This window comes from Schistocerca gregaria, chromosome 3 (genome assembly GCF_023897955.1).
Source record: "Schistocerca gregaria isolate iqSchGreg1 chromosome 3, iqSchGreg1.2, whole genome shotgun sequence".
NCBI classification, from domain to species: domain Eukaryota; kingdom Metazoa; phylum Arthropoda; class Insecta; order Orthoptera; family Acrididae; genus Schistocerca; species Schistocerca gregaria.
This window is the reverse complement of record NC_064922.1, coordinates 556,050,957-556,077,649: the sequence shown is the minus strand read 5'-3', so window position 1 is coordinate 556,077,649 and position 26,693 is coordinate 556,050,957. Positions and strand designations below refer to the sequence as shown.

Here is a 26,693-nt window from a genome sequence, read left to right as displayed (position 1 = left end):
TCCTGGGCTTGCACTTAAACAAGATAAGGACCACCCATACACAACATGTGTGTGTGTGTGTGTGTGTGTGTGTGTGTGTGTGTGTGTGTGTGTGGTGGGTATTTCTCTTTTTTCGATGAAGGCTCTGGCCAAATGCTTGTGTGTAAGTGTCTTTTAATTGTGACTTGTCTCCAACTTAGCATGTTATTTTACAGCAAGTAGCAGTCTTATCTTTTCCTGCATTATTGATACACTGTACACTGTTTGACTACAGACGTGTGGTGCAGGTAACCGTTCTTTATGACAAATTTACCCGGTCTTATTGGCACTGTCAAAAAACAAAGCAGGAGAGGAGTGCCATCTGCTTTGAGTAGTGCTGCTCTCCAGTGAAATGAAGTTACTTCCTGAAATAAGGGAAAAATTTTAGTCCTAAGATGGAAAGACAAAAGGACGTTTACATGCTAAGCTCAAGATACAGAGGTGACATGATATGCAAACAGAAGAGGAAGAGAAAAACACAAACCAGGAGCAGTACTTGACTACAGTAAGAACAAGCTTGATGTCAATCTCAGTGACCATCATTGGGACAGGTGGAAGACAAAGCTATCATTCCATCTCATCCTGATTGCAACTTCAAATGTACATGTGTAGCACATGCAAGTGGGGGAAAAAAAAAAAAAAAAAAAAAAAAAAAAGATTGTATATATTGGAATAGCCATTTCATTTCTGCTGCTTGCAAAGACTAATCACCAAATACCCTTTCCAACAGGGAAGAAGAAGGCACAGAAAACATGTAGAGTGTGCTCAGAGAGGGGCAAGAAGGAAGGAGGAGCCAACAGAAGCAAGTATACTGTGGTAAACAAAGCGAGGTTTTCTGTGCAACCCTGATTCCAGTGATACCACTCATTCAAAAAAGAACTATTTGAAACAAAAAAAATCATTCGCAGAAATTTAACAGTTACGATCTCTGTACACAAATACATGAACTCCACCATTTATATAAACAAACACTATATAATACGCAAAAACATTTTTTTTCATATTAGAAAACAGCTTCTTTACTTTTGTGGTGATGTCAGGTTACAAAACATGGCACCATAAATGACATGTATTTGAAGAAGAAATATAAACTTTATTTGGTCAAAGTAAAACAAATTTATGATTATTCCTGAATCTGTACCATACAGACAAAATACTCTAAAACTGGCTGGCACTGAGTAAGTAGATTTGCATATATGCATAGACCTCGAATTGATGTAATCATCATACTTGAATATATTCTTTTTTTATCTAAATTCAAAGGGGTAGGTAAGCTGAAAATGTAAATGCCATTTTATAATAGCAGATTCAAAAATGAAGGAAATTAACTCCTGGAGTTGTTATGTATTTCACACTTTCATTACGGCTACGTTCAAACAGAACAACAGGAGGTTCTCCCGTGGGATATGGAGGAATACTACAACCGAGGAATAGATTTGGAGGAGGAGCGTGGCTTGCCTTGCCACAAAGTAAAGTCACTGATAGCATTGAAATGCATTAACATGAAATTACATAAAGTAGTTCAATTCAATTTATAAATATTTCTATCGCAAGGTAAGCCAGAACCTGTTACAAAAACTGTTTCCCCGTTTCGCAGCCTGGCACAAATTTTCATTTGGCATATATTTAGACACTGATAACACTGAACGAAACAATTAACACTTTACTGAAGTCTACACACATAAGGAGTGGGAAACACAAAAAGGCTGCCAAATACTTTAGGAAGTGGGCAACATGAAAGACCAGCCAAGAAGTACAAGGAAAACAGAAATTGTATAGCAAGTATGCAGAAGTATCTACTATTAGACTTCATAATAAATAATGCAAAACCTGAGGTATTGAACACTGTAATGAATATTGTTAAGTGATCAAATTAATGTCACTGAAGGCAGTCTCACTATAAAACACAAAAGGAATGGGCAGGGAATTTTGCTAGGGCTGGTAGTTGAGGATGTATGTACTATCAAATTATATTGGGCATTACTCCATCTAGTTTCTGCGAACTTAGTTTACAAGACAGAAATCAGAGCAATCACTTGCCCAAATATAAACCTTTTTTAAAAAATTGTTGTTGTTATTGTTGTTGTGGTCTTCAGTCCTGAGACTGGTTTGATGCAGCTCTCCATGCTACTCTATCCTGTGCAAGTTGCTTCATCTCCAAAAACCTACTGCAACCTACATCCTTCTGAATCTGCTTAGTGTATTCATCTCTTGGCCTCTCTCTACAATTTTTACCCTCCACATTTTATATCCTCTCTACTTTGACCATCAGCAGTTATTTTGCTCCCCAAATAGCACAATTCCTTTACCACTTTAAATGTCTAATTTCCTAATTTAATTCTCTCAGCATCACCTGACTTAATTCGACTGCATTCCAGTATCCTCGTTTTGCTTTTGATAAAATTCATCTTATATCCTCCTTTCAAGACATCATCCATTCCCTTCAACTGCTCTTCCAAGTCCTGTCACTATCTCTGAGAGAATTACAATGTGATTGGCAAACCTCAAAGTTTTTATTTCTTCTCCATGGATTTTAATACCTACTTTTTTATTTTGTTTCCTTCACTGCTTGTTCAATATACAGACTGAATAACATTGGGGAGAGGCTGCAACCCTGTCTCACTCCCTTCCCAACCACTGCTTCCCTTTCATGTCCATTGACTCTCATAACTGCCATCTGGTTCCTGTACAAATTTTAAATAGCCTTTCGCTCCCTGTATTTTACCCCTGCCACCTTCAGAATTAGAAAGAGAGTATTCCAATCAACATTGTCAAAAGCTTCCTCTAAGTCTACAAATGCTAGAAACGTAGGTTTGCCTTTCCTTAATCTTTCTTCTAAGATAGGCCGTAGGGTCAGTAATGCCTCACGTGTTCCAACATTTCTACGGAATCCAAACTGATCTTCCCCCGAGGTCAGCATCTATCAGTTTTTCCATTCGTCTGTAAAGAATTCGCGTTAGTATTTTGCAGCTGTGACTTATTAAACTGATGGTTCGGTAATTTTCACATCTGTCAATACCTGCTTTCTTTGGGATTGGAATTATTATATCCTTCTTGAAGTCTGACAGAATTTCGCTGTCTCATAAATCTTGCTCACCAGATGGTAGATTGTTGTCACGACTGACTCTCCAAGGCTGTCAGTAGTTCTAATGCAATGTTGTCTACTCCTGGGTCCTTGTTTTGTCTCAGATATTCACGCAGTATCATATCTCCCATTTCATCTTCATCTACATCCCCTTCCATTTCCATAATATTGTCCTCAAGTGCATCGCCCTTGTATAGACCCTCTATATACTTCCACCTTTCTGCTTTCCCTTCTTTGCTTAGAACTGGGTTTCCATCTGAGTTCTTGATATTCATACAAGTGGTTCTCTTCTCTCCAAATGTCTCTTTAATTTTCCTGTAGGCAGTATCTATCTTACCCCTAGTAAGATAAGCCACTATATCCTTCCATTTGTACTCTGCCCATCCCTGCTTAACCATTTTGCACTTCCTGTCGATCTCATCTTTGAGACGTTTGTATTCCTTTTTGCCTGATTCATTTGCTGCATTTTTATCTTTTCTCCTTTCATCAATTAAATTCAATATTTCTTCTGTTGCCCAAGGATTTCTATTAGCCCTTGTCTTTTTACCTATCTGATCCTCTGCTGCCTCCACTACTTCATCCCTCAAAGCTACCCATTCGTCTTCTACTGTATTTCTTTCCCCCATTCCTGCCAATTGTTCAATTATTCTGTCCCTGAAACTTTGTACAACCTCTGGTTCTTTCAGTTTATCCAGGTCCCATCTCCTTAAATTCCCACCTTTTTGCAGTTTCTTCAGTTTTAATCTACAGTTCATAACAAATAGATTGTGGTCAGAGTCCACTTCTGCCCTTGGAAATGTCTTACAATTTAAAACCTGATTCCTATATCTCTGTCTTATCATTATATAATCTATATCCAGGCTTCTTCCATGTATACAACCTCCTTTTATGATTCTTGAACCAAGTGTTATCTATGATTAAGTTACGCTATGTGCACAATTCTACCAGGCGGCTTCCTCTTTCATTCCTTAACCCCATTCCATATTCACCTACTACGTTTCCTTCTCTCCCTTTTCCTACTACTGAATTCCAGTCATCCACGACTATTAAATTTTCGTCCCCTTCACTATCTGAATAATTTCTTTTATTTCATCATACATTTCTTCAATTTCTTCGTCATCTGCAGAGCTAGTTGGCATATAAACCTGTACTACTGTAGTAGCCGTGGGCTTCGTGTCTATCTTGGCCACAATAATGCGTTCACTATGCTGTTTGTAGTAGCTTACCCGCATTCCTATTTTCCTATTCATTATTAAACCTAATCCTGCATTGCCCCTATTTGACTTTTTATTTATAACCCTGTATTCGCCTGACCAAAAGTCTTGTTCCTCCTGCCACCGAACTTCACTAATTCCCACTATATCTAACTTTAACCTATCCATTTCCCTTTTTAAATTTTCTAACCTACCTGCCCCAATAAGGGATCTGACATTCCACGCTCCAATTTGTAGAATGCCAGTTTTCTTTCTCCTGATAACAACGTCCTCTTGAGTAGTCCCCGCCTGGAGATTCGAATGGGGGACTATTTTACCTCCGGAATATTTTACCCAAGAGGACACCATCATCATTTAACCATTCAGTAAAAGATGCATGCCCTCAGGAAAATTTTTAAAAACTGTAATAATAATTTATTTTCTACTCTTTCAAAGTCAAATTCTGACTAAAACTGTCCCAAATTACAGCATTAACAAATAAATAAATAAATAAATAACTAAATAAATAAATTTCCACTGGAACTGCTACAAGAAATTAAAAATACATAAAATGAACTACAAATTGGCAAATTCCTTTGGCTTCTATCCAAGACACAATCATATTCATTTTGCTGTTAGAAGACACACTTGACTGACATTCACCATCTCCCTTGGAGACCTGTCCTGCTGAAATATCACAGTACAATGATTACAATACATTTTGCTAATAACTAATAACATTAATCTATTAATTGTAAAAGTCAAATAGAAAACCGAACATAATACAAAGGAACCATATTACTAAATTATTAGTGTAAACTAACGACTGTGAAAGTAAGAGATGAGAATGAGCCCTGAACTAAGTTATGCGATGATAATAAGAGTAAGAGCACTTTATAGACATATGAGTAAATATAGGAAGAAATGTACTCTAACAATCTCTTCAGTGTTGACAAAACTGCAAAACCAGATTGTTTATGTGGGAGAGAGCGTTGTACCTGAGCCTTGAGCAATACTTAAGTTATTAAAGAAACAATAGAAGAAACTACCACAAATCATAGGAAAAAGATGAAAATCCTTGAAACTATGCCACAGTTTATTTTACTTACAACAGTTTATTATAGCATAAGGGAGTAAATAATACTGTTCTAATAAATACAAGGCAATCAGTTTTTTGGCCAAGCTATACCTGAGTTGCACTATCTGTCAATATGTGCTTAACAGTAGCACAGTTATTAGATTGTCACAGCTGTGAGTTACAAAATGAAAATATGTGAATTACACTATGATGCCCTATAATCAAGAACAGAGCAAATGACAACAATAAAAGAACAAGATGTTAATTAAAAAGTGCACAGAATACACAACTGGCAACCTGTAATTACTACACAATGGCCAGATTCATGATGGAAAAATAAACATGAAAACAAGGGTGAAGACTGAGACATGCAATCATCAATACCTCTGCCAACGATCTGCATATCCATCACGCCGTGGTCTGCCGCTGTGATGGGAGGGGCGAGAATTCCAGCGCAACCTCGATCTGGACCTGGATCGGGATCGGGACCATGACCTTGATCGAAAACGAGCTCCGCTACTCCAAGATCTCGAGCGACTTCGAGATGAGTAACTGAAAAGCCGAATTGAAATCTTCAGTTCTTTGATTTCAATGCCATTATGGAATTGTGTTACTGGCGTTCACAGTCTCCTTCACTGAATTTCAGTTTTAGTTCTTTTCTTGGATGCTGAACCTCCCTTGGTCATGTCAGTTTAATTCAATAATTATCAGAGAATGGGAGCTATGCACCACATTTCTGACAGTTTTGTTGGTATGAAATCATACAAGCATTTTAAAAAGAATATATTTATTGTCTCCACTGCACCATTTGTGCTAAATAAATGATAAAAGCAATACCCAATTTATAAGTGAAACTGTTGCACATTGTTCAAGGCTGTAGTGAAGAATCTTTCCTACACATTATCAACATTAGATGGCATTTTCTTCCAGATTGAAAAGAAAACAATGAAGCCGATAAGACCACAATCTGATCACATGAACTAAGTCCAAAAAGGTATACTATGCCAAATTTCAGCTGAATGGCCAACAAGAACTATAAAAAGACCAGTCAAAGCTTCCATCTTCCGAATATTAAGAGTGCATTAGAAGTTGCAGTGTGCAAGGACTTCGATTTTCTGCAGTACCAACATACAAAATTTCATTTTTTGATAGAACACTATATCACTAGAATCCAAGTTTTCACAGCTGGTATTTGGATTATTTGGATCCTTAGTGATTTCTGTTACATGGGTGCCCAGTGGCAGGGTCTCAGGCATGTATCTGTACCTAACATTTTAGCTCCAAATGCTGGACACCATCAGTTCATAACCACTATCAGTGCCTGCATAGCCTCTAATTATGTTTCCAGTATAAGGAGGTAAAATATTAAGCACAAAAATATGCCTTAGACTGTGGCATAATGCTATTTAACAGAAAACACACAATACAGCATTACTTAAAAGAATTGTTTATTACTCAGCACACAGCAGCTCATTCCATGTTTCTTAAATGGAATTTATGTGTAAAAAGGGATAATACACACAAAAGCTAAATGTAATGCATCTGTCACATATACACAGGTTACAGTACCATACATGACACTACTGCTTACTGTGTGCCTAGTGATGGTGACACATTTGGGACTGGCCATGCAACATCACACAACACTTTTAGTAACAACTCCTAAATAAGAGCACTTCCTCACTCAGACCACTTATTTATAACCATCATACAGATGTGAATAACAAATCATCTTTGACAGACCCTGTATCTTGAACAAGGGTCGTGTATACCATGGATGATGAAAACAAAGCCTTCCAAAGTCCAAGATGGAGGAATATCTCTGCATTAAAGAAGGAATCAATAATTTTGTTTTTTGTTGGAGCAGCCAAGAAAGATTATATCTACTTCATAATAGTGCAGAAATCACTTCATCACTGGCAGAAACTGTGTGATATTAAAAGACCTTGGTATATATTATTTTATCTCGATGCAGATTCACCCTTTCTGGAATAATTGTTCTTGTTTACTAGTGATAAGGGGGCACAACATAATTCTTTGTGAAGATTAATTTTATCAAATAGTCCGTCAATTGTCTCATTCCATGTGCTTTTGATGCACAATATAAATTACTCATGACCAGGAGACGAGATGAAATGCTTCCTTCCTCCACCCCTGCATTGAGACAGTAGGGTAGTGAAGCCAACCTAGCAAAATACACTGGCAGGGAAAAAAATCACAATAACAAGAATGAGTTGTGTGACAAACTTAAGTTGGTAGGCATATTTCTGCATCCAAAAGATGATGCCTCTTAAAATTTCTCGCCCGTCGCATAAGAGTGGTGCTGGTAGCGCCACAGCTATGAAGCAAATCAGGTTTGCTTTCATACGCACTGTAGTAGTCGTAACACTTGAGCTACCTTTGAAACTGGTTGTTGTGAGTTGATGTTAGTCAAGAATGGCTTTAACCCTTTAACTGCTCTGGACACGTTAACGCGTGCGCCTCTGTACCTGTCCCGGTGTGTTCTGAACGTGTTCAGACGCGCCACCAGTCTTTCCACCTGGTACTCTAAACGTGTCTACGTGTATACACATTCAGAGTACCTGGTAGAAGGACTGGTGGCACGTGTAAACATGTTCAGAGCACGCACGGACAGGTACAATGGCGCGCGCGTTAACACGTCCAGAGCAGTTAAAGGGTTAAGGCAACGAAGACGCTACAATCAACACCTCACCAATTTTGAATGAGATTGCATAACAGGGCTACAAGAAGCTGGATGTTCCTTCTGTGATACTGCAGAAAGGCTCGGCAGAAGTGTACCCACTGTAGATGACTACTGGCAGACATGGTTCATGAGAATGTACGGTCACATGAAGACCAGGGCCTCGAAAGCCACTGGCACTATTAAGGGGGAAGACCACTGTGTTCAGCATATGGCTCTGGTGCATTGTACTGCATCTGCGGCAGCAATTTGACCAGCAGTTGACACCACGGCACAACCAACTGTTACAAATCAGTTACTTCAAGGACAGCTCATACCCAGAAACCATGTAACATGCTTTCCACTGACCCCAAACCACTGCCATTTTTGACTTCAATGGTGTCAAGTGAGAACTCACTGGAGGGCAGGGTGGAGGTCTATTGTATTTTCTGAGAGAGTTGGTTCTGCCTCAGTGCCAGTGATGGCTGTGTGTTGGTTAGGAGAAGGGCTGTTGAGGACCTGCAACCAACTGGTCTGCATACTAGACACACTGGGCCTGCATCTGTAGTTATGATCTGGGGTGTGATTTTGTATGATAGCAGGAGCACTCATGATTATCCCACGTATCCTGACTGTAAATTTGTACATCAATCTGGTGATTCAACCTGTTGGGCTGTCACTCAGTTGTTTTCCATCAGGACAATGCATTCACATACCGCTGGTGTAACCCAACAAGTTCTACAGCCTATCAACATGCTGACTTGGCCTGTTCGATCACAAGATCTGTCCAATCAAGCACATACGAGACATCAGACGACTAACTCCAGCATCATTTACAAACAGCATTAACTGTCCCAGTATTGACCAACCAAGTGCAACAGACATGGAACTCCATCCCACAAACTGACAGCTGGAACCTGTACAACACAACACAACACATGCTTGTGTGTGTTTCTTACACTAAGAACAACACATACATCCATGCCCAAGGGAGGACTCGAACCTCCAGGGCCACGCATGCCTGCATTCAACCTTCTGACTGTTACCTCAGTTATTAATGTACCAGCATTTCATATTTACAATGCTTCTTTTGCACTTACATTATCCTGTGATCTTGCAATGTTAACCACTTAACATGTGTTACCTAGACAAAAGTATTTCAAAATTTCATTACTCTACAATAATTACTGTTTGGCGTTACGATATTTAAGTGTATAAATGCTATACTGTTTGAATATTAATCAGAGTGTGATCTGGGATGTCTGTGGGAAGTAGTGAAACTATTCGCTCTTATTGGGATATTCAGTCATGGAACCTTATAAGTAAGTCTGTGATGCCAAACTTCCATCCTCTAGTGTTTATCAACAGTAAATATACAGCAAATACACAGTCATGACAATTGGTCATATGCAGAAATGTTAATACAATCATAATATTACTGAAGTAGAATCATTACCAAATAGGAATAACAGGGATATTGAACACAGAAAAAGATGGCCAAGGTTTATTTGACACATGGAAAAGTGTCGCGAAGATGCTGAAAACATGAAACGGGAGATGCTCAAAGGCACACACAACAGATGAGCCAGAACATTACGACCGTTGACCTTCTATCAATACAAACCTGTCCAGATGATAGCAGCATCACCTAGCAAGGAATGAAGGCTAGTTAGATGCATACATGGTGCAAGAAATATCAGTAAGCATGCTGTTCGTGTGCAGAGTGGCAAGGATGCGCTACCTATCCGAGTTTGACCGAGGGCAGGTTGTGACGGTCAGGAGGCTTGGCACGAGCATTTCGGAAACTGCACAACTTGGCACATGTTCAAGGAGTGCTGTGGTGTGATGTGTGTCTTCAACACTTGGTGAAATTAAGGTGAAACTATGTCTAGACGTCATGGGGTTGGGCGGCCACCTCTCATTTCAGACACTGGACATCGTAGGGTGGGCAGACTGGTGAACACGGCAGGTGGCGAGATGTGACGGAACTAATATCATCAGACTTTAATGTTGGGCAGAGTACAAGTGTGTTTGAACACAGTGTACCAAACACTTCTATGGGCCTCCACAGCTGACGAACCATGCCTATGCCAACATTAACATCACAATATTGGCAACTATGACTTACATAGGCACATGAGCATCCATCATCACTGGACATTGGCACAATGGCAGAGCATTGCATCGTCTGATGGATCCTGATACCTTCCCAATCATGTTGATGAGAGGGTGTGAATCCATTGTCTTCCATGGGAACAATTCCTCGACAACTGTACTGCAGGACAGGGACAAGCTTGTGTGACTCCATTATGCTATGGGGAATATCCACTTGTGCATCCTTGGGTCCTGTGGAGCTCATGCAAGGCACCGCGACAGCCAAGAAGTATCTTACACCAGTTGCAGATCATGTACACCTATTCATAACTATCACGTTTCCCGAGGGCAGTGGTACTTTCCAACAAGATAATGTGCCACGTCACAAAGCCAGGAATGTGATGGAGTAGTTCGAGGATCAGTGGCGAGTTTCAATTGGTGTGCTGGCTCCCCAACTCGGCAGATCTAAATGCAATCAAACATATCTGGAATGTGATTAAACATAGCATCAGAGCTCATATCCCCCCTTCCTGGAATTTACCAGAATTAGGTGACTTGTGTATGTAGATGTGGTGCCACCAGCTTCCTCCATTGACCTACTAAGGCATCCCTGCTTCCATGACACAACACATCGCCACTGCTATCCACGCCACAGGTGGACATACAGGCTATTAGGTAGGTGATCATAATGTTCTGGCTAATCAGTGTACCAACTATCCAACAAAAGTCTACTTACAAGATATTAAGAACAAGTAATAACTGAAGAGCATTTTTTCAGAACTCGGCAAAGGCAAAAAATCATTTTTGGGGAAATGCAGTTTTTAAATCTCCTACCAAAATACTAATTACGTGAAAGAGATAATTTAACATTTGTAAAAAGCGCATAGGCACAATTTAGTCTGTGTTTGACTTCTCTAAAATTTTCATTGTTTATTTCAGAATAGAGGGACAAAGTCTCCTAGTTTTTTCAAAAGTCCATAAATGCAGAGATGGAAGTTAAAAGTATGCAAATACACACACAAAATTTTTTTTTTTTTTTCTTTTTAACATTAACCACAAAGAAAGCAACTTTATTGTTCATTTTGCGTAGAAATGCAGTAATGTGCAACAATTTAGCACTTTACTACCCATTTTCGCATAAATGTTTGATAAGCAAAATTGTAACAAATGCTATTGATATACAACATAAAATACTGGCTACAACAATGCTACACTGAGAATCTGCTGAGCACTTCCAAATCTACTGTGCACTTATAGAACTCTTTCACTCCTTCTGGTATGTTGAAATGCCTCAAAACATTTAAGACATCCTTTTTCTTTTCCTTGCTGACCACTTTCTCCCCTTTCAAGATGGATACAGTTTTCCTCACTTACTGGGCACAGTCACCGATTTCCGTACCTCAAACTCTACAGTACATTATTAAATGACCAATACTGAAACAATACTTTATTCTTAGACTTTTCATATATAATCACTCACTAAACACCTATTTTGAAAGCCATGTTAGATCATAGGGCTCTTAGTGCACTGGACTTGAGATCATTTGCTTCCCGATCTTAATTTCGAATCTTAGCGATGCTATGTTCTTCCAACTCTTTACAGCATTGAGCCATTGAAAATGTATCTTCCTTTTTCTGGCAGTCTTAATCTAACCTACCAAACACTGTCACAATTATAGACGTGATCACAAATAGGAAAACAGTGCACCACCATATTAAATTTTCTGCTTTCTTTCATGAAGGTCATTAGTGTGCACATCATTAATATCTTTTTTATTTTAACTGGTACAGGAGTCAAGACAGAAATAAGATCATTTGGACCATTTTCTGGTTGGGATACCTCAAGGTTTCAGAGAAAATTCAATAGAGCGGACACTACTTGGTTGTGTCCTTTCAATCCTTCTGTACAAAGCCAAATAAAGAAAGCAGTCCCTTTCTTTGTCTGTGCTCAGAAATGAATCAAAGCAGAAATTGTATAGTCAAATCTGTCTAAAAAAGTATACTTCAGCTACGGATAGTTTTGGTATAGGCCGATTCTTTTGTATATCAAAATGCGCAGTGAAACCCTGCTTTTACACTTTTCAAGGGACTAGAAAAAAATGGCGTAAAATGTGGGAAACAATTTTTTAAGCATTAAAAGTTACGTATACGATCCCGCTTGCATTTACACACTTTATGCAAGATACATGTACATAATAGGCATCAAAATACTTGTCAAGTGACTTGTTTACCATCTAATAATATTTTACTATTAAAACAACCGTCAATGTAATGGAAACTGGTAAGTAGAAAAGTGTGACTTAATTCAATACAGTACAATAATGGTTTTTGGAAAGGCTGCATCTGTCATTCATTACATAAATAATGAAACACTGCAACAGTTATGTGTGGTGTTTGCATATATGTTGTTCTATGTCTCTTACACTGTAATCATCTTCTTGATGTTATGAGGTACTTTGCCTCCTCAATTACGCAGGAAACCACCCACAAGCAAACATCATAAAAAATACGTATGTAAATATACCCACTTAACAACAAGGTATTAATTTTCCAAACAAGTGTTGCTACGCATGAAAAATATGTAACTGGTGGTCTGTTTAATCAAAGACATTTGCTCAAAGTTAGCAAGTGCCTCAGCTAGCACTACAAGTGTCCAAATGGATAAATACACTAAATATTGTTTTAATAATGCAAGTAAGATGACCACAACAATCACAAAGCTATGTGTGAACAGTAGACAGTTTGGAAATGGTAGTAATTGGTCATAATACTTTTATTCCAATGAGTGTAATTACTCCCATCAGCCACCATGGTGAGTAGCACTTGGGAGAGGCACAAGATAAAGCGTGACTTGTTTTGACTTTTACCTGTTTACCAGTTGAGATCAGCAGAGTAGAGTACCCTGGTGCCAATAAACTTAACAACATAACAATTGTCAACATTACTGAACGTCCTGCATAACGTAATGTCAATTCTTTTCTTGGCAAACATTTTTTCCATGATGCATAAATTGTGGAAAAATTGTAAACACGTTAACAGAAAATCAGTTGTGAATTAACATTGTGAACACACAAAATTTGACAGGAAGAATAAAAATGTTGTAAACAGCGGGAAAATGTTAATTACAGGAATGTAAAAGCAGGATTACATTCTACTTTAACTACATTTGGATTTTCCTCCTCCATTATTGCACAGAACTTTTTTGCACAAAGTTTGTGCAATTTGTGGTTTGTCATTATTGATCCTTTTCCCCCAGACCTTGTTTCTTTTAAGTGTCTGTCTTTGGACATCCCTGATGTTGCTTGAAATGTTGCAGAAGATACAGGTACTGTCTGGCCATCTTTTTTCCTTATATTGTACTTTATGAAAACAGCTTTTAGCTTCTTTCTTTATGTTTATTCTTCCTGGCTAGAACTGTGCATTAAGCAGAGGATCAAGTTGTTGTGTAAACTACTAATTTATTTCTACTACTTGTTCTGATGGCAAGTGCTTGTGTACATTTTTGCAGGAAACACTCACTTTACCACTATTTACAATGACATCCTACTTTTTTTTTTCTCACTTCGGGTCTCTCAGAAATAAATCAAAGTTTTAATTATCGACTTTTCTTTAGACTGCCTGATAGGAACTATAAAGTTTCGCAAAAGCTTGTAATTTCAACACTTTATCAAACAGCAAATATCAGCTTTTGACAAAATCGTTTCAGTAGGTTGTGCATGGCAACAAGGTTGGTTTGTAATTATACAAATCTAAATTTTGAACAACTCAGTATTTACCAACTTTTGAAAAAATGCTCATTAATTGAGAACTCCAGGCATACCCTACAACCTCCTACATTTTACTTCCGTGGGGATTGTAAAGACTGTTATACTAATTACAGTGATCAGTCTTTCCTCACCCCATAAACAAATGGAATGGACATATAGTTTACTAATGATGAAAACAAGATGAATACATACCTAACAATGTTTAGTTCTTAATCATGGATGTACATGTGAAAGTGTTTAGAATAACTGGATTTATAAAAGTGGTCATGTGTACAACTTGAAGCATGTATGTCTATGTTTTTCTAAATCTGACACGGGACTTTCTCCAACAGCTTAGTCTCCTTTTAAATGTGCTAGTCTGCCACTAGATGCCTCATCAGCATGGTAAGTAGCAATCTATCCTAATTCATATTGTTGGAATCATAATAGGTAAAATTAGGCACCAGCTTCAAAAATAAATGGACGTAGATATGGACAATTGCAAGGGGAAATTTGTAATGCCAAACAAGACCTCTACAAACTAAAGAAGAGTCACAAAACATTTTTTACCATTTGATGTACACACCAAAAAAAGTTTTGCATCCCCTCGGTTGCGTGAGTTCGGGAACCTGTACAGAAAATTGGAATAGAGATCAACATAAACAGCATTTCCATCCTTTTTACTGCTCATGAAAACCACACATTGCATGTTGTGCCACCATACAGCAAGACCTTCAGAGGTGGTGGTCCAGATTGCTGTACACACCGGTACCTCTAATACCTAGTAGCACGTCCTGTTACACTGATGCATGCCTGTATTCATTGTGGCATACTATCCATAAGTTCATCAAGGCACTGTTGGTCCAGATTGTCTCACTCCTCAACGACGATTTGGCATAGATCCCTCAGATTGATTGGTAGGTCACGTCGTCCATAAACGGCCCTTTTCAATCCATCCCACAGATGCTCTAGTGTTCATGTCTGGAGAACATGCTGGCCACTCTAGTCGAGCGATGTTGTTATCCTGAAGGAAGTCATTCACAAGATGTGCACGATGGGGGCACGAATTGTCATCCATGAAGATGAATGCCTCGCCAATACGCTGCCGATATGGTTGTACTATCAGGTGGAGCATGGCATTCACATACAGTAAAGCATTACGGTGCCTTCCGTGACCACCAGTGGCGTACGTCGGCAACGCATAATGCCACCCCAAAACACCAAGGAACCTCTACCTCACTGCACAGTGTGCCTCAGGCGTTCAGACTGACTGGTTTGCCTCCAAACACGTCTCCGACAATTGTCTGGTTGAAGGCATATGTGACACTCATTGGTGAAGAGAATGTGATGCCAATCCTGAGCGGTCCATTCTGCATGTTGTGGTTGCAAAGATGGACCTCACCATGGATGTCAGGAGTGACAATGCACACCATGCAGCCTACTGCACACAGCTTGAGTCTTAACACAACATCCCGTGGCTGCACGAAAAGCATTATTCAACATGGTGGCATTGATGTCAGGGTCCCTCCAAGCCATAATCTGTATGTAGCAGCCATCCACTGCAGTAGTAGCCCTTGGACAGCCTGAGCGAGGCATGTCATCTATAGCTCCTCTCTCTCTCTCTCTCTCTCTCTCTCTCTCTCTCTCCATCTCCTCCACATCCGAACACCGCTTTGGTTCACTCAGACACACCTGGACACTTCCCTTGTTGAGAGCCCGTCCTGGCACAAAGTGACAATGCAGACACGATTGAAATGCGGTTCTGACATGGTTGAACTAGAGACAACACGAGCCGCGTACCTCCTTCCTGGTGGAATGACTGGAACTGATCAGCTGTCAAACCCCCTCCGTTTAATAGGCGCTGCTCATGCATGGTTGTTTACATCTTTGGGTGGGTTTAGTGACATCTCTGAACAGTCAAAGGGACTGTGTCTGTGATACAACATCCACAGTCAACGCCTGTCTTCAGGAGTGATGCAAAACTTTTTTTGATGTGTGTATAAGTAGATTCCAATGTATGTGATACAGTTCACTAGAACAGTGACTGTAACTAAATCGTGTAAAAGAGGAATAATTTTATCTGCAAACTTGATGGTTAAATTACCTTCTATCATTTTGCACACGGTTTCGACTAAATAACTAATATTATTTTTCTAACTAACTAAATTTAATGGATACAATATTGAAAATTCCCTTATTTAATAATAAAACTCTTAACTTTTGTTTCATAGTAATCACATGCTTTCCAATTACGTAAACCCATCCACAATTTGAAGGTTGGTTTGAACAATTCAGTGTTTCACTAAGAATGGTCCTATTTGATGTATATGCCCTTTTACTTTTAACTGTCTCAGCCAGCAATGTGTAAGGGGATCTGCAAATTGGCATTTTTAACATTAATTTATCTTTTCCAGAAATGAAGGACTATGTAACACAAGATTCAGCAGTGTAAAATTTGCTACAGAAATCTGAACAGAATTCTGGATACACACATTATCGGAAGACATGGCTAAAAGTTGACTTAGTAGATACACACATCAAACAAAGCTCGTGGTGGTAGTTTTTTTGGCAGCACATTAGGATTCTACTCTCAACAAGCTTTGGTAAGCTACCTGAACAGGCGGTGTCATGTTGATATCAAGCACTTCACCACACAGTCTCACAAACCTACAAACAACAGCCTTGACATCAAGAAAAACATATTTATTGTAGAAAGACAGTGCAAATGGCTGAGAAATTACTAAGGTGCAACTAACTGTATTCTGAAAAAAACAGGAGTAATTACAAGCAATATTTTTCAAGAAGTGAATATAAAAGAACAAGCTATCCCGTGACAAGGGCCTAAGTTTTGGTGGTGAGTGTCCATAAATTGGTGACAGGTCTGAAAACAGAAATTTTATATGAATGCATCTTTATGTCAACACAAGAACCACATCTACAGATATATAGCTATATTCATTGCTTCAATTTTATCACTGTATATCCAGATATGCGGTAGCAGTAACTTCGACCAGTTCATAATGTTTCTTTAAAAAGCCATTTCACCTGAATGAGTTGCGAATGCTCAGTTGTGTTGCAGGTGATTTTGACTTGATACTACAAAGTATGCTGAAGCTTCTGAGCTGATTACTGTGTCTTGATAGACCTTAATTTCTAGATTGTTTAATTACAATACATATCTTGAAAATGGCTCCTGAGTTGTCAGAGAAGGAAAGAACAGAATATTTTGCATGCCTGCAACCAACCAACGAAACGAACAACCCACCCACCTAAAGGTAGAGGAATTAAAAGAAACAGGAACTAGTAGTACTGATTATATTGCAGATAATGCAGGTAGTAAAATCGAAAGGTCAACAGAAACTAGACAATTATACAGCAGGCAATGCTGAATACAGTGAAATTAATTTGCGATGCGTGTGGAGAAGTTTCACCATTGAGTGTTACATGAGCAACACAAACCCCTCCTTCAACATTAATATGTTGTTGTGGTCTTCAGTCCTGAGACTGGTTTGATGCAGCTCTCCATGCTAACCTATCCTGTGCAAGCTTCTTCATCTCCCAGAACCCACTGCAACCCACATCCTTCTGAATCTGCTTAGTGTAGTCATCTCTTGGTCTCCCTCTACGATTTTTACCCTCTACGCTGCCCTCCAATACTAAATTGGTGATCCCTTGATGCCTCAGAACATGTCCTACCAACCGATCCCTTCTTCTGGTCAAGTTGTGCCACAAACTTCTCTTCTCCCCAATCCTATTCAATACTTCCTCATTAGTTATGTGATCTACCCATCTAATCTTCAGCATTCTTCTGTAGCACCACGTTTCGAAAGCTTCTATTCTCTTCTTGTCCAAACTATTTATCGTCCATGTTTCACTTCCATACATGGCTACACTCCATTCAAATACTTTCAGAAATGACTTCCTGACACTTAAATCTATACTCGATGTTAACAAATTTCTCTTCTTCAGAAACGCTTTCCATGCCATTGCCAGTCTACATTTAATATCCTCTCTACTTCGACCACCATCAGTTATTTTGCTCCCCAAATAGCAAAACTCCTTTACTACTTTAAGTGACTCATTTCCTAATCCAATTCCCTCAGCATCACCCGACTTAATTTGACTACATTCCATTATCCTCGTTTTGCTCTTGTTGATGTTCATCTTATATCCTCCTTTCAAGACACTATCCATTCCGTTCAACTGCTCTTCCAAGTCCTTTGCTGTCTCTGACAGAATTACGATGTCATCGGCAAACCGCAGAGTTTTTATTTCTTCTCCATGGATTTTAATACCAACTCCAAATTTTTCTTTTGTTTCCTTTACTGCTTGCTCAATATACAGATTGAATAACATTGGGGATAGACTACAACCCTGTCTCATTCCCTTCCGAACCACTGCTTCCCTTTCATGTCCCTCGACTCTTAACTGCCAACTGGTTTCTGTACAAATTGTAAATAGCCTTTCACTCCCTATATTTTACCCCTGCCACCTTCAGAATTTTAAAGACAGTATTCCAGTCAACATTGTCAAAAGCTTTCTCTAAGTCTACAAATGCTAGAAACATAGGTTTGCCTTTCCTTAATCTAGCTTCTAAGATAAGTCGTAGGGTCAATATTGCCTCACGTGTTCCAACATTTCTACGGAATCCAAACTGATCTTCCCCGAGGTCGGCTTCTACTAGTTACTACATTAATATAGCACCCATAAAAAGATGACATTCACTACAACAGAGAAAAACAGAGAGGAAGTGGATGTTTTAATTTACTTTCACTATTTTTTGTGGACCGCTGGGGGAAAGAGGAGATTTTGGATCACATCCTGAATTCATAGAAGGTGCATAAATATTTAGTCAGATCTTGATCAGATTTCAGTGGTGCAAAGACTGGAAACTTGCTTTAAATGTTCAAAAGATAAAATTGTGTACTTCACAAAATGAAAAAAAAAAATAGTATCCTGTGACAATAATATCTAATGAGTTGCAGTTGGAATCAGCACACTCATACAAATAGCAACCAAACTATTATGTCATCAGTCCCTTTATCCTTGAAGAGACAGGTCTCCACGAACGTAGATCAGAGGTAGCTTAGCACACAAAATCTAGAGGAAGAAAACCTCAAGGTCTATGAAAGATCAACAAAGGTGAGATACAGGACAAAAAGAAGAAAGTGAGACAAGAGTAAGAAAGGCAGGCAAGGTGCACAAACTAGGTAGTAGCCAGAAGGCCCCCCAGAGCAGAGTGCAACGATGGGACACACATCCCCCGCCTCCCGCCACTTACCGGAGGTTCTCTACTCAGAAACTGCCTAGGAAAGACTAGCAACACAGGCAGGGCAAGACAAGCAAACAGAGACAAGAGATCAAGTCTAACAGACCACACGAGAGGGAGGGAAGAAGATTAAAAGAGCAGGTAGGGTGATGATTGGTCTGGACCATCCAGCCCAGACAACTGCAGCCTGGTCTGCAACAGTGTGTTCCGTCAACCACGCAATAGACCATTAAGGTTAAGTGGTCCTCCCTTAAAGTGAGTGGTAAAAAGCCCCCTTCACGAATATGTCTCAAAACTAAATCAGCCACTGAAGCACCCTCTCCTAACACTGCAGCATCATCATCTAACACCATGGGTAGCAAGTCACGGAGATTAGGAGTCAGCCACAGGGTGCCTAGGTTAGTACAGTCCACCAAAATGTGATGCAATGTCAAATTGGAACCACAACGGCAATGGTGTGGGTCCTCACGATGGAGGAGATGACCATGAGTAAGGCACATATGGCCGACGCAGAGCCAGGAAAGTACGGTGGTAGTCTCCTTATCACCCTCAGCTAGCATGGTGAAGTCAGAGTGGTCCATTCCATATTCCAGACTCAAACTCAATGGTGTACCACCAATCTGAAGTAGGTTTACTGGTAGAGATTTTGGCCAAGTTACCAGCAAGTTCATTCTACACAATCCCAATGTGGCCCACAGATGGTGGTCACGAAGCATCCACCTTGTTCGAGGTCATACAGGGAATCCTGAATAGCAATGACCAAGGGATAGCAAGGATAACATTGGTTAAGAGCTCACAAACTGCTCAAAGAGTTGCTCCACATGAGAAAAAACCCACTGGTGCTAGAGAGGATATGCTCAAGAGCCCGAGAGATGGATACCAACTCTGCAGTGAAAACACTACAACCATCTGGCAAAGAATGCAGTTCAGTATATCCCACATAAGTATAAGCAAAGCTCACATGACCAGCAACCATCGAGCCATCAGTATAGACAATTTCCATACCTTGGGATGAGTCAAGGATATATAAAAATAGATGGTGGAGGGCCTCGGGAGAGACCAAGTCTTTTGTACCTTGTGATAGGTCAAGATGAGACTGTGGCCAAGGGATGCACCACTGAGGTGCATGTATGTGGGCCCAGAGGAGAGATGGAAGAGGAAACAACTGGAGCTCAGAGAAGAGGGACCAGACACGGGCTGCAATCATAATCCCTGATTTGGGCTGCCTTTGCACAAGATGGATTTCTGTGTTTAGAAGGAGGAGATGGTAGTTTGGATGCTTGGGGGAGCTGTGAATGTGGAAGAGACGCCACCCTGCACAAGTAAGCTATTGACAGGGCTAGTTTGAAAGGCTCATGTTGCAAGTCGAAACCAACAGTGGCATATCAGATCCAGAATCCGCAATGCTGAGGGCGATGCCGAACCATATACCAGACTCCCATAATCAAGACGAAACTGTATAAGAGCTTTGTAAAACTGGGAAAGGATAGTGCGATCTGCACCCCAGCTGGTATTGCTCAGACAGTGAAGTGAATTAAAGTAGAGCCAGCACTTTCAATTAAACTTGCAAAAATGGGGAATCCACATGGACCAAGAATCAAAGACCAGTCCTAAAAAGCGATAAGTCTCCACCACATTGAGAAGTTGTTCGTCAAGGTACAGTTCTGGTTGTGGATGTACAGTACATCATTGACAGAAGGGCAGGATGAGAGTCTTGTCAATTAAAACCAAAAGTCATGGAAGAGGCAAGATGCCTGTGGTTTTCATGTGGCACCTTGCAGTTGCAGTGACACCAACACTACAGGTGCAATGGTAAAGACAAAAGTCATCAGCATGCAGGGAGGGTGATATTGAGGACCCCGTAACTGCTGCTAGATCATTGACGGTTACTAGAACGAGGGAATATGGTGGGGAGGGAGGGAGGGGGAACAATGAGAAGCACCAATGCAAACCTGGAACACATGGTGCAATTGGAAGTTCTGGATAAAAGTGGACCCTGGAGACCCCATTGGTGTAAGATAGCAAGGATGAGGTGTCGACATTTGTTGTCATAAGTCATTTTCAGGTTAAAGAAGACGGCTATGAGATGTTCACATCAGAGGGCAGGCATGGTTAAGTGGCCCCGAGAGCCCACTGTAGGAGATGTAACAGGCAGGAGTACCGTCACCAAAGGGGGCGACATCGTCATGACTGTAGCTTGTGACATTGCTGTAAATGCTGGGTGCTGCCGTTCCTACTTCTTTCTGGCCTCTTGGTCAATAGTTTGTTCAGAGTCCTGTGTTCCCGAATCTTCTTCTCCGTCTGGAAAATCATGCAATCTGGTGAGCATGTAGAATGGTGCTTTCCATAGCGGACAAAGATTGGGAGGGGGGAGGCAATAGGAGCATTTGCATGCTGTTCTTGTCCACAATCCCTACAGAGGGGGCTAGTGCTGCAATGCTAAGACATAAGCCCAAATTTCAGACCCTTAAAGCACAGCATAGGGGAGGGGAGGACACACATGGTTTCACATTACATCGACATACCATCATGTTTACCTATTCAGGCATTGAATCACCCCCAAAGGCCAATATGAAGGCACTGGTAATGACTGTTTTGTCCTTTGGTCGCCTATGCACCCAAGAGGCAAAGTGTACACCCATCACTCCAAGCTGGCACGTACATCATCATCAGATTGTTACAGCAGGTCTCTGTGCAAAATAATGCCCTGAACCATATGAATACTGTTATGGGGAGTGGTAGTCACTGGTGGGTCACCTGGCTTGTTACAAGCAAGTAGTGCCTGTGACTGGGCAGGGGGTGCTGTTTTGATCAAAATGGACCCCGTCTTCATTTTGGAGATAGCTGCAACTTCCTCAAACCTGTCTTCCAAGTTCTCCACAAATTACAGGGCGCGAGTATTTTTCTGCTTGCCAGTTAGCCCTACGTTCCTCCCACAGTGTAGCCAGGGAAGGAAACACATTAGGGTCATATCTCTCTGCAACAAAATGAGAACTGTCCTTTCACAGAGACTGTTGGGTGCTGTATGGCCACCAGGAGGAGGTAACTTCATCCACTTCATGTGTGGCCTTATCCGCCATGGTGCCACCCATTCCAAACAAGGACTCTCCCTACGGGTGCCACCCAGCCTCAGCAATGGCTACCTGGCAAGTAATCTGTTGCTTACAGTCCCCATGCTCCAGTCACGATGGGCACATACTCCTTGGCATACATGTGGAGTTTTCAGCTTGGCAGCAACAGTGCGATCCCTGCCTAGTCAGGAGGCTACCACTGTGCACCTTTACCAGGTCCACAATGTTAATCTGCACCTGATTTTGCGTAAACATATTTATAATTTTCCCGCAATTTACATTTTATGAATAAATGTTCATGAAGAAAAAACTGACAGAAAATGACGCTGGTGTGATGTTGGCTCTCAAGTAGTGTTTCAAACATTACGTAGTTCAGTTTATTTTCACAACAGTGTTCCATTCAGAGTATCTGAACTGGTAAACATGTCAAAGTTGGAACAATTCATACCGTATCTTCTGCTGCTGCCAAGCTCTACTGGGCATGGTGGCTGATCGGAGTATCTAGCTACATTTGAATAAGATATTGTGACCAATCGCAACCATTGCCAAAATGTCTCTACTGCGAATTGGCAGTTTTGTGATTGTTGTGATCATTGTGACAGCTTTGTCGAACCATATTTAGCACGTTTCAGAATTTGGCCACTTGTACCGCTAGTTGACACCATCACTCACTTTTCATTGCTCAAATGTTTAACAACAGTGCCAATTGCATATTTTTTCATGCTGAGTGTGTTTCAAGAATTTATTCTCATTGTCATATACAGTATTTACATGCGAATTTTTTGTGATGTTGCACAATCAATGTCAGTGATGGTTTGCTTGTGTGTGGTTTTCTACATAACTGAGGAGGCACAGTAAGTTACCTGACAACTACAGTGCAAGAGATGCAGAACAACACATACACAAACACCACACAAAGTACTTATGCACATATTTGCACTTGACAACGAGAAAAAATTATCGAAACATGTCATGCTAAGCATGAAAAAATATGTAAGTAGTGCAATGTTTCATTATTTAAATAACGAATAACAGCTGCAGGCTTTCCAAAAACGTCTATTATGACATATGAAGCTGAGTTAAAAGCTTCTACTTCCCAGACAGTTATCAATTCCACTTACATCAGCTGTTTCTATTAGATAATAAACAAGTCCCTGATTTGTATTTTAATGCGTATTATGTACATATATATCATACATAAAGTGCAAAAATGCAAGGGGGTATCCTACACATAACTTTTGCAGCTTAGAACATTATTAACCACAGTTTACATTTTCCTGCATTTTACACCATTTTTTGAAGTTCCCTGAAAATTGTAAAAGTGAGGTTTCACTGTATTATCTTATTAAAGAGAAGGGTACAAAGATGGAGCTAACACCACATCGGCTGACCTTTCCTGCACGATCCGCAAATCTGGAATGGGGAACATGGGTTTATTTAATGAAATATTGTAGAGAGTGACACAATTGGAAACTCCAAGTCCCAATCATAAACCTGTCCAAACAGAGCATACTCCAAGAATACCATCCGATGGAGAGGCAGAGAGGGAAGCAATAGTGGAAGGAAAAGCATGTAGCACAGAAACAAAGTAACGCTGCAAAGGCAGGCGTCCCATGACAGCACTTACTCACAAAAGAGCTGTGAGTCCCCTGGTGGACATGTCAAGGATAAAGCAGACAGCAGACTTTAGTTTATTGGCGCAGTCTACAAAGGAGATTGCTTACAAATCACTTGTGCGATAGGTTCTAGAATGCTGCTCAAGTATATGGGACCCACACCAAGTATGATTAACAGGGGATATCGAATATATACCGGAAAGGGCAGCTTCAAATATCACAGGTTTGTTTGACCTGTGAGGGTGTGTTACAGCGCCACTAATAAATTGAAATAATAGACTCTTGATGACGGACATAAACTATCCTGACAAGTCTAACAAAGTTTCATAAACCAGCTTTAAATGATAACTCTGGGAATGCACTAATTAGAATAACTAATTCAAACAATCATTCTTTCTGTGCTCCACACATGAATGGAATAAGAAGAAACCCAACAACTGGTACAATGGGGTGTACCCTCTGCCATGCACTTTACAGTTGTCAGGGCTATAGATGTGGATGTAGATTACTAAGGGGATTTACGAAGACAAACATTAAAATTTACAGCACTGCTAGTTCTTGTTGACTGCTCATAGACAACAACGCAAGAATACAGAAATCTGTGCACAGACACATTAGCTCATAGGCAACTTTCACAAACATTTGTTGTGTTTCCCTATCTGAGCTTAATGTATTGATTTCAGTTATGCATGCGCTTTTTTGTCCCCTTCAAACAGAGGAATCTAAATTGAAAGCTTGTGGTCTGGAAACTCCCCAATATTTTTACAATAAAATTTAGGAGATGTAGAGACGCCAAGGGGGAGGTAACCACGAGAAAAGGATTCAATAAGCAATGAAAGGTTAAGATTCCACATGACAGAGTGTAGATTGACAAAATTCTGAATGTATTAGGAAAGCAAGCAAATCTAAAATGGAAAATGGGAAGGCTCAATCTCGATATAGTGGGGATCAGCGACATAAAATGGAAAGAAAGCGATTATTTCTGGTCAGACAAATATAGGGTAATTATAGCAGCAGAACATGGTGTAACAGGAGAGGGATTTGTTATGAACAGGAAGATATGACAGAGAGGGAGTTACTGTGAAATAGTTCAGTGGCAGGTTGTTCTTAAACAGTATTGACAGCAAACAACTGCCAACAACAATAATTCTGGTATGTATGTCAATGAAACAAGCTGAAGATTAAGAGAAAATACATGAGAACATTTAACGAGTAATTGAGTATGTAAAGGAGATGAAAATTAAATAATCAAAAAGGGCTGAAACACAATAATAGGGGAAGGGTTAGCCGAAAGAATTACAGATGAAGAAGTATTGGATAGTAGGACAGAGAGGAGAAACAGACATGGAAAAAAAGAAAAAAATCCAGCTAGCAGTAATGAATACACTGCTCAAGAATCACAAGATGAGAAGGTACATTTAATGAACAGCGGGAGAGACAGGATGATTCCAGCTGGACTACATCATGGTCGGAAAGAGATTCTGAAATCAAATATTGGATTGCAACATGTACCCATGAGTAGATGCACACTTGGATCAAAATTTAATAATACAGTTTAAGAGGATAATTCATTCAGAAAAAGCAATGTGTAAAAAAGTTTGATACTAAATAGTGTGGAATGACAAGATGTGTATGAAGTTCTCTTAGGTTGTTGATACTGTGATTATCAAAATTTCAGTAGGCAATTCAGTTGAAGAGGTACTGACCTCTCTAAAAAGATCACACACAGAAGGTGGACAAACATAGGTACAAGGTAGATAACTGGGAAGAAATCTTGTGTAACAGAAGAAATAGTTCAATTGAACTACAAAAGAAGAATGTAAAAATATATTCACGAAAGATAGGAACACATCAATAAGTCACAGAGAAATGAAATAAACAGGAAGTTCAGTAAAGCCAAGGCGAAATGGCTGCAGCATATAGAAAGTCAGGACAAATCCAGCTTGTGTGTAGAATATATGAGACTGGAAACGTACCATCAGACTTCCAGAAAAATGTCACCAACACAGTTTCGAAGATAGCAAGAGCAGATAAGTGTGATTGCACAATCACATCAACAGCTTGTGCATTCACATTGCAGAGAGAAATAATATACAGACGAATGGAAAAAGAAATCTGAGGACTTATTAGCCAAGGTTCAGTCTGGTTCTAGGAAAAGTAAAGGCAAAGGACCACAGAAACATTTCACATCACATTTTATAATGGAAGCAAGACTTTAAAGTAAACAAGACATCATCATGAGATCTGTCTATCAAGAGAATTGTTTGACAATGTAAAATTGTCTAAGATGTTAGAAATTTTCATAAAAATAGCTTTACACTATCAGGAAAGATAAGTAATATACGATATGTAAAATATGGACAATGAGGTTGGAAGACCAAGAACAAAGTGTTCAAATAAAAGAAGTTTTAAGACGGGGATGCAGTCTTTTGTCTTTATTGTTGAATCTACCGTATTTACTCGAATCTAAGCCGCACTTTTTTTCTGGTTTTTGTAATCCAAAAAGCCGCCTGCGGCTTTGAATCGAGTGCAAAGTAAGCGTAAGTTCTGAAAAATGTTGGTAGGTGCCGCCACAACTAACTTCTGCTGTCTAATATATGCAGGGGTGAACAGGCATGCTTTGCAGGCACAAAGATAAATACTGGCACCAAAACCTTTGCGCCAGTAAATAAAAAAAAGATAGAAGATGAGCTTTTTTATCCGCCCCGAGTTTTGACCATTGCATTTTCATACATTATCCAACGAAGTAAACAGAAATTCTGTATTGTTCATCTCCGAATGTAGCATCCTTTCAAATATTAATAGCAAACAAAAATAAATTTCTTTACACAAAAATACCAACA

General features: G+C 39.8%; 1 protein-coding gene across 11 annotated transcripts in view; it reads right to left on the bottom strand.

The window, feature by feature from the left end:
* LOC126354480 (peroxisome proliferator-activated receptor gamma coactivator 1-alpha) overlaps window positions 1–26,693 on the bottom strand; it is a 141,934-nt gene that overhangs the window by 33,619 nt on the left and 81,622 nt on the right. For 6 of the 11 annotated variants that reach the window (XM_050004188.1, XM_050004193.1, XM_050004192.1 and 3 more), the window contains one exon: window positions 5,759–5,926. The exons of the other annotated variants lie outside the window; for them this stretch is intronic. In XM_050004188.1, the coding sequence (XP_049860145.1) occupies window positions 5,759–5,926 (168 nt within the window). The remainder of the gene's footprint in view (window positions 1–5,758; window positions 5,927–26,693) is intronic. 11 annotated transcript variants of the gene reach the window in all.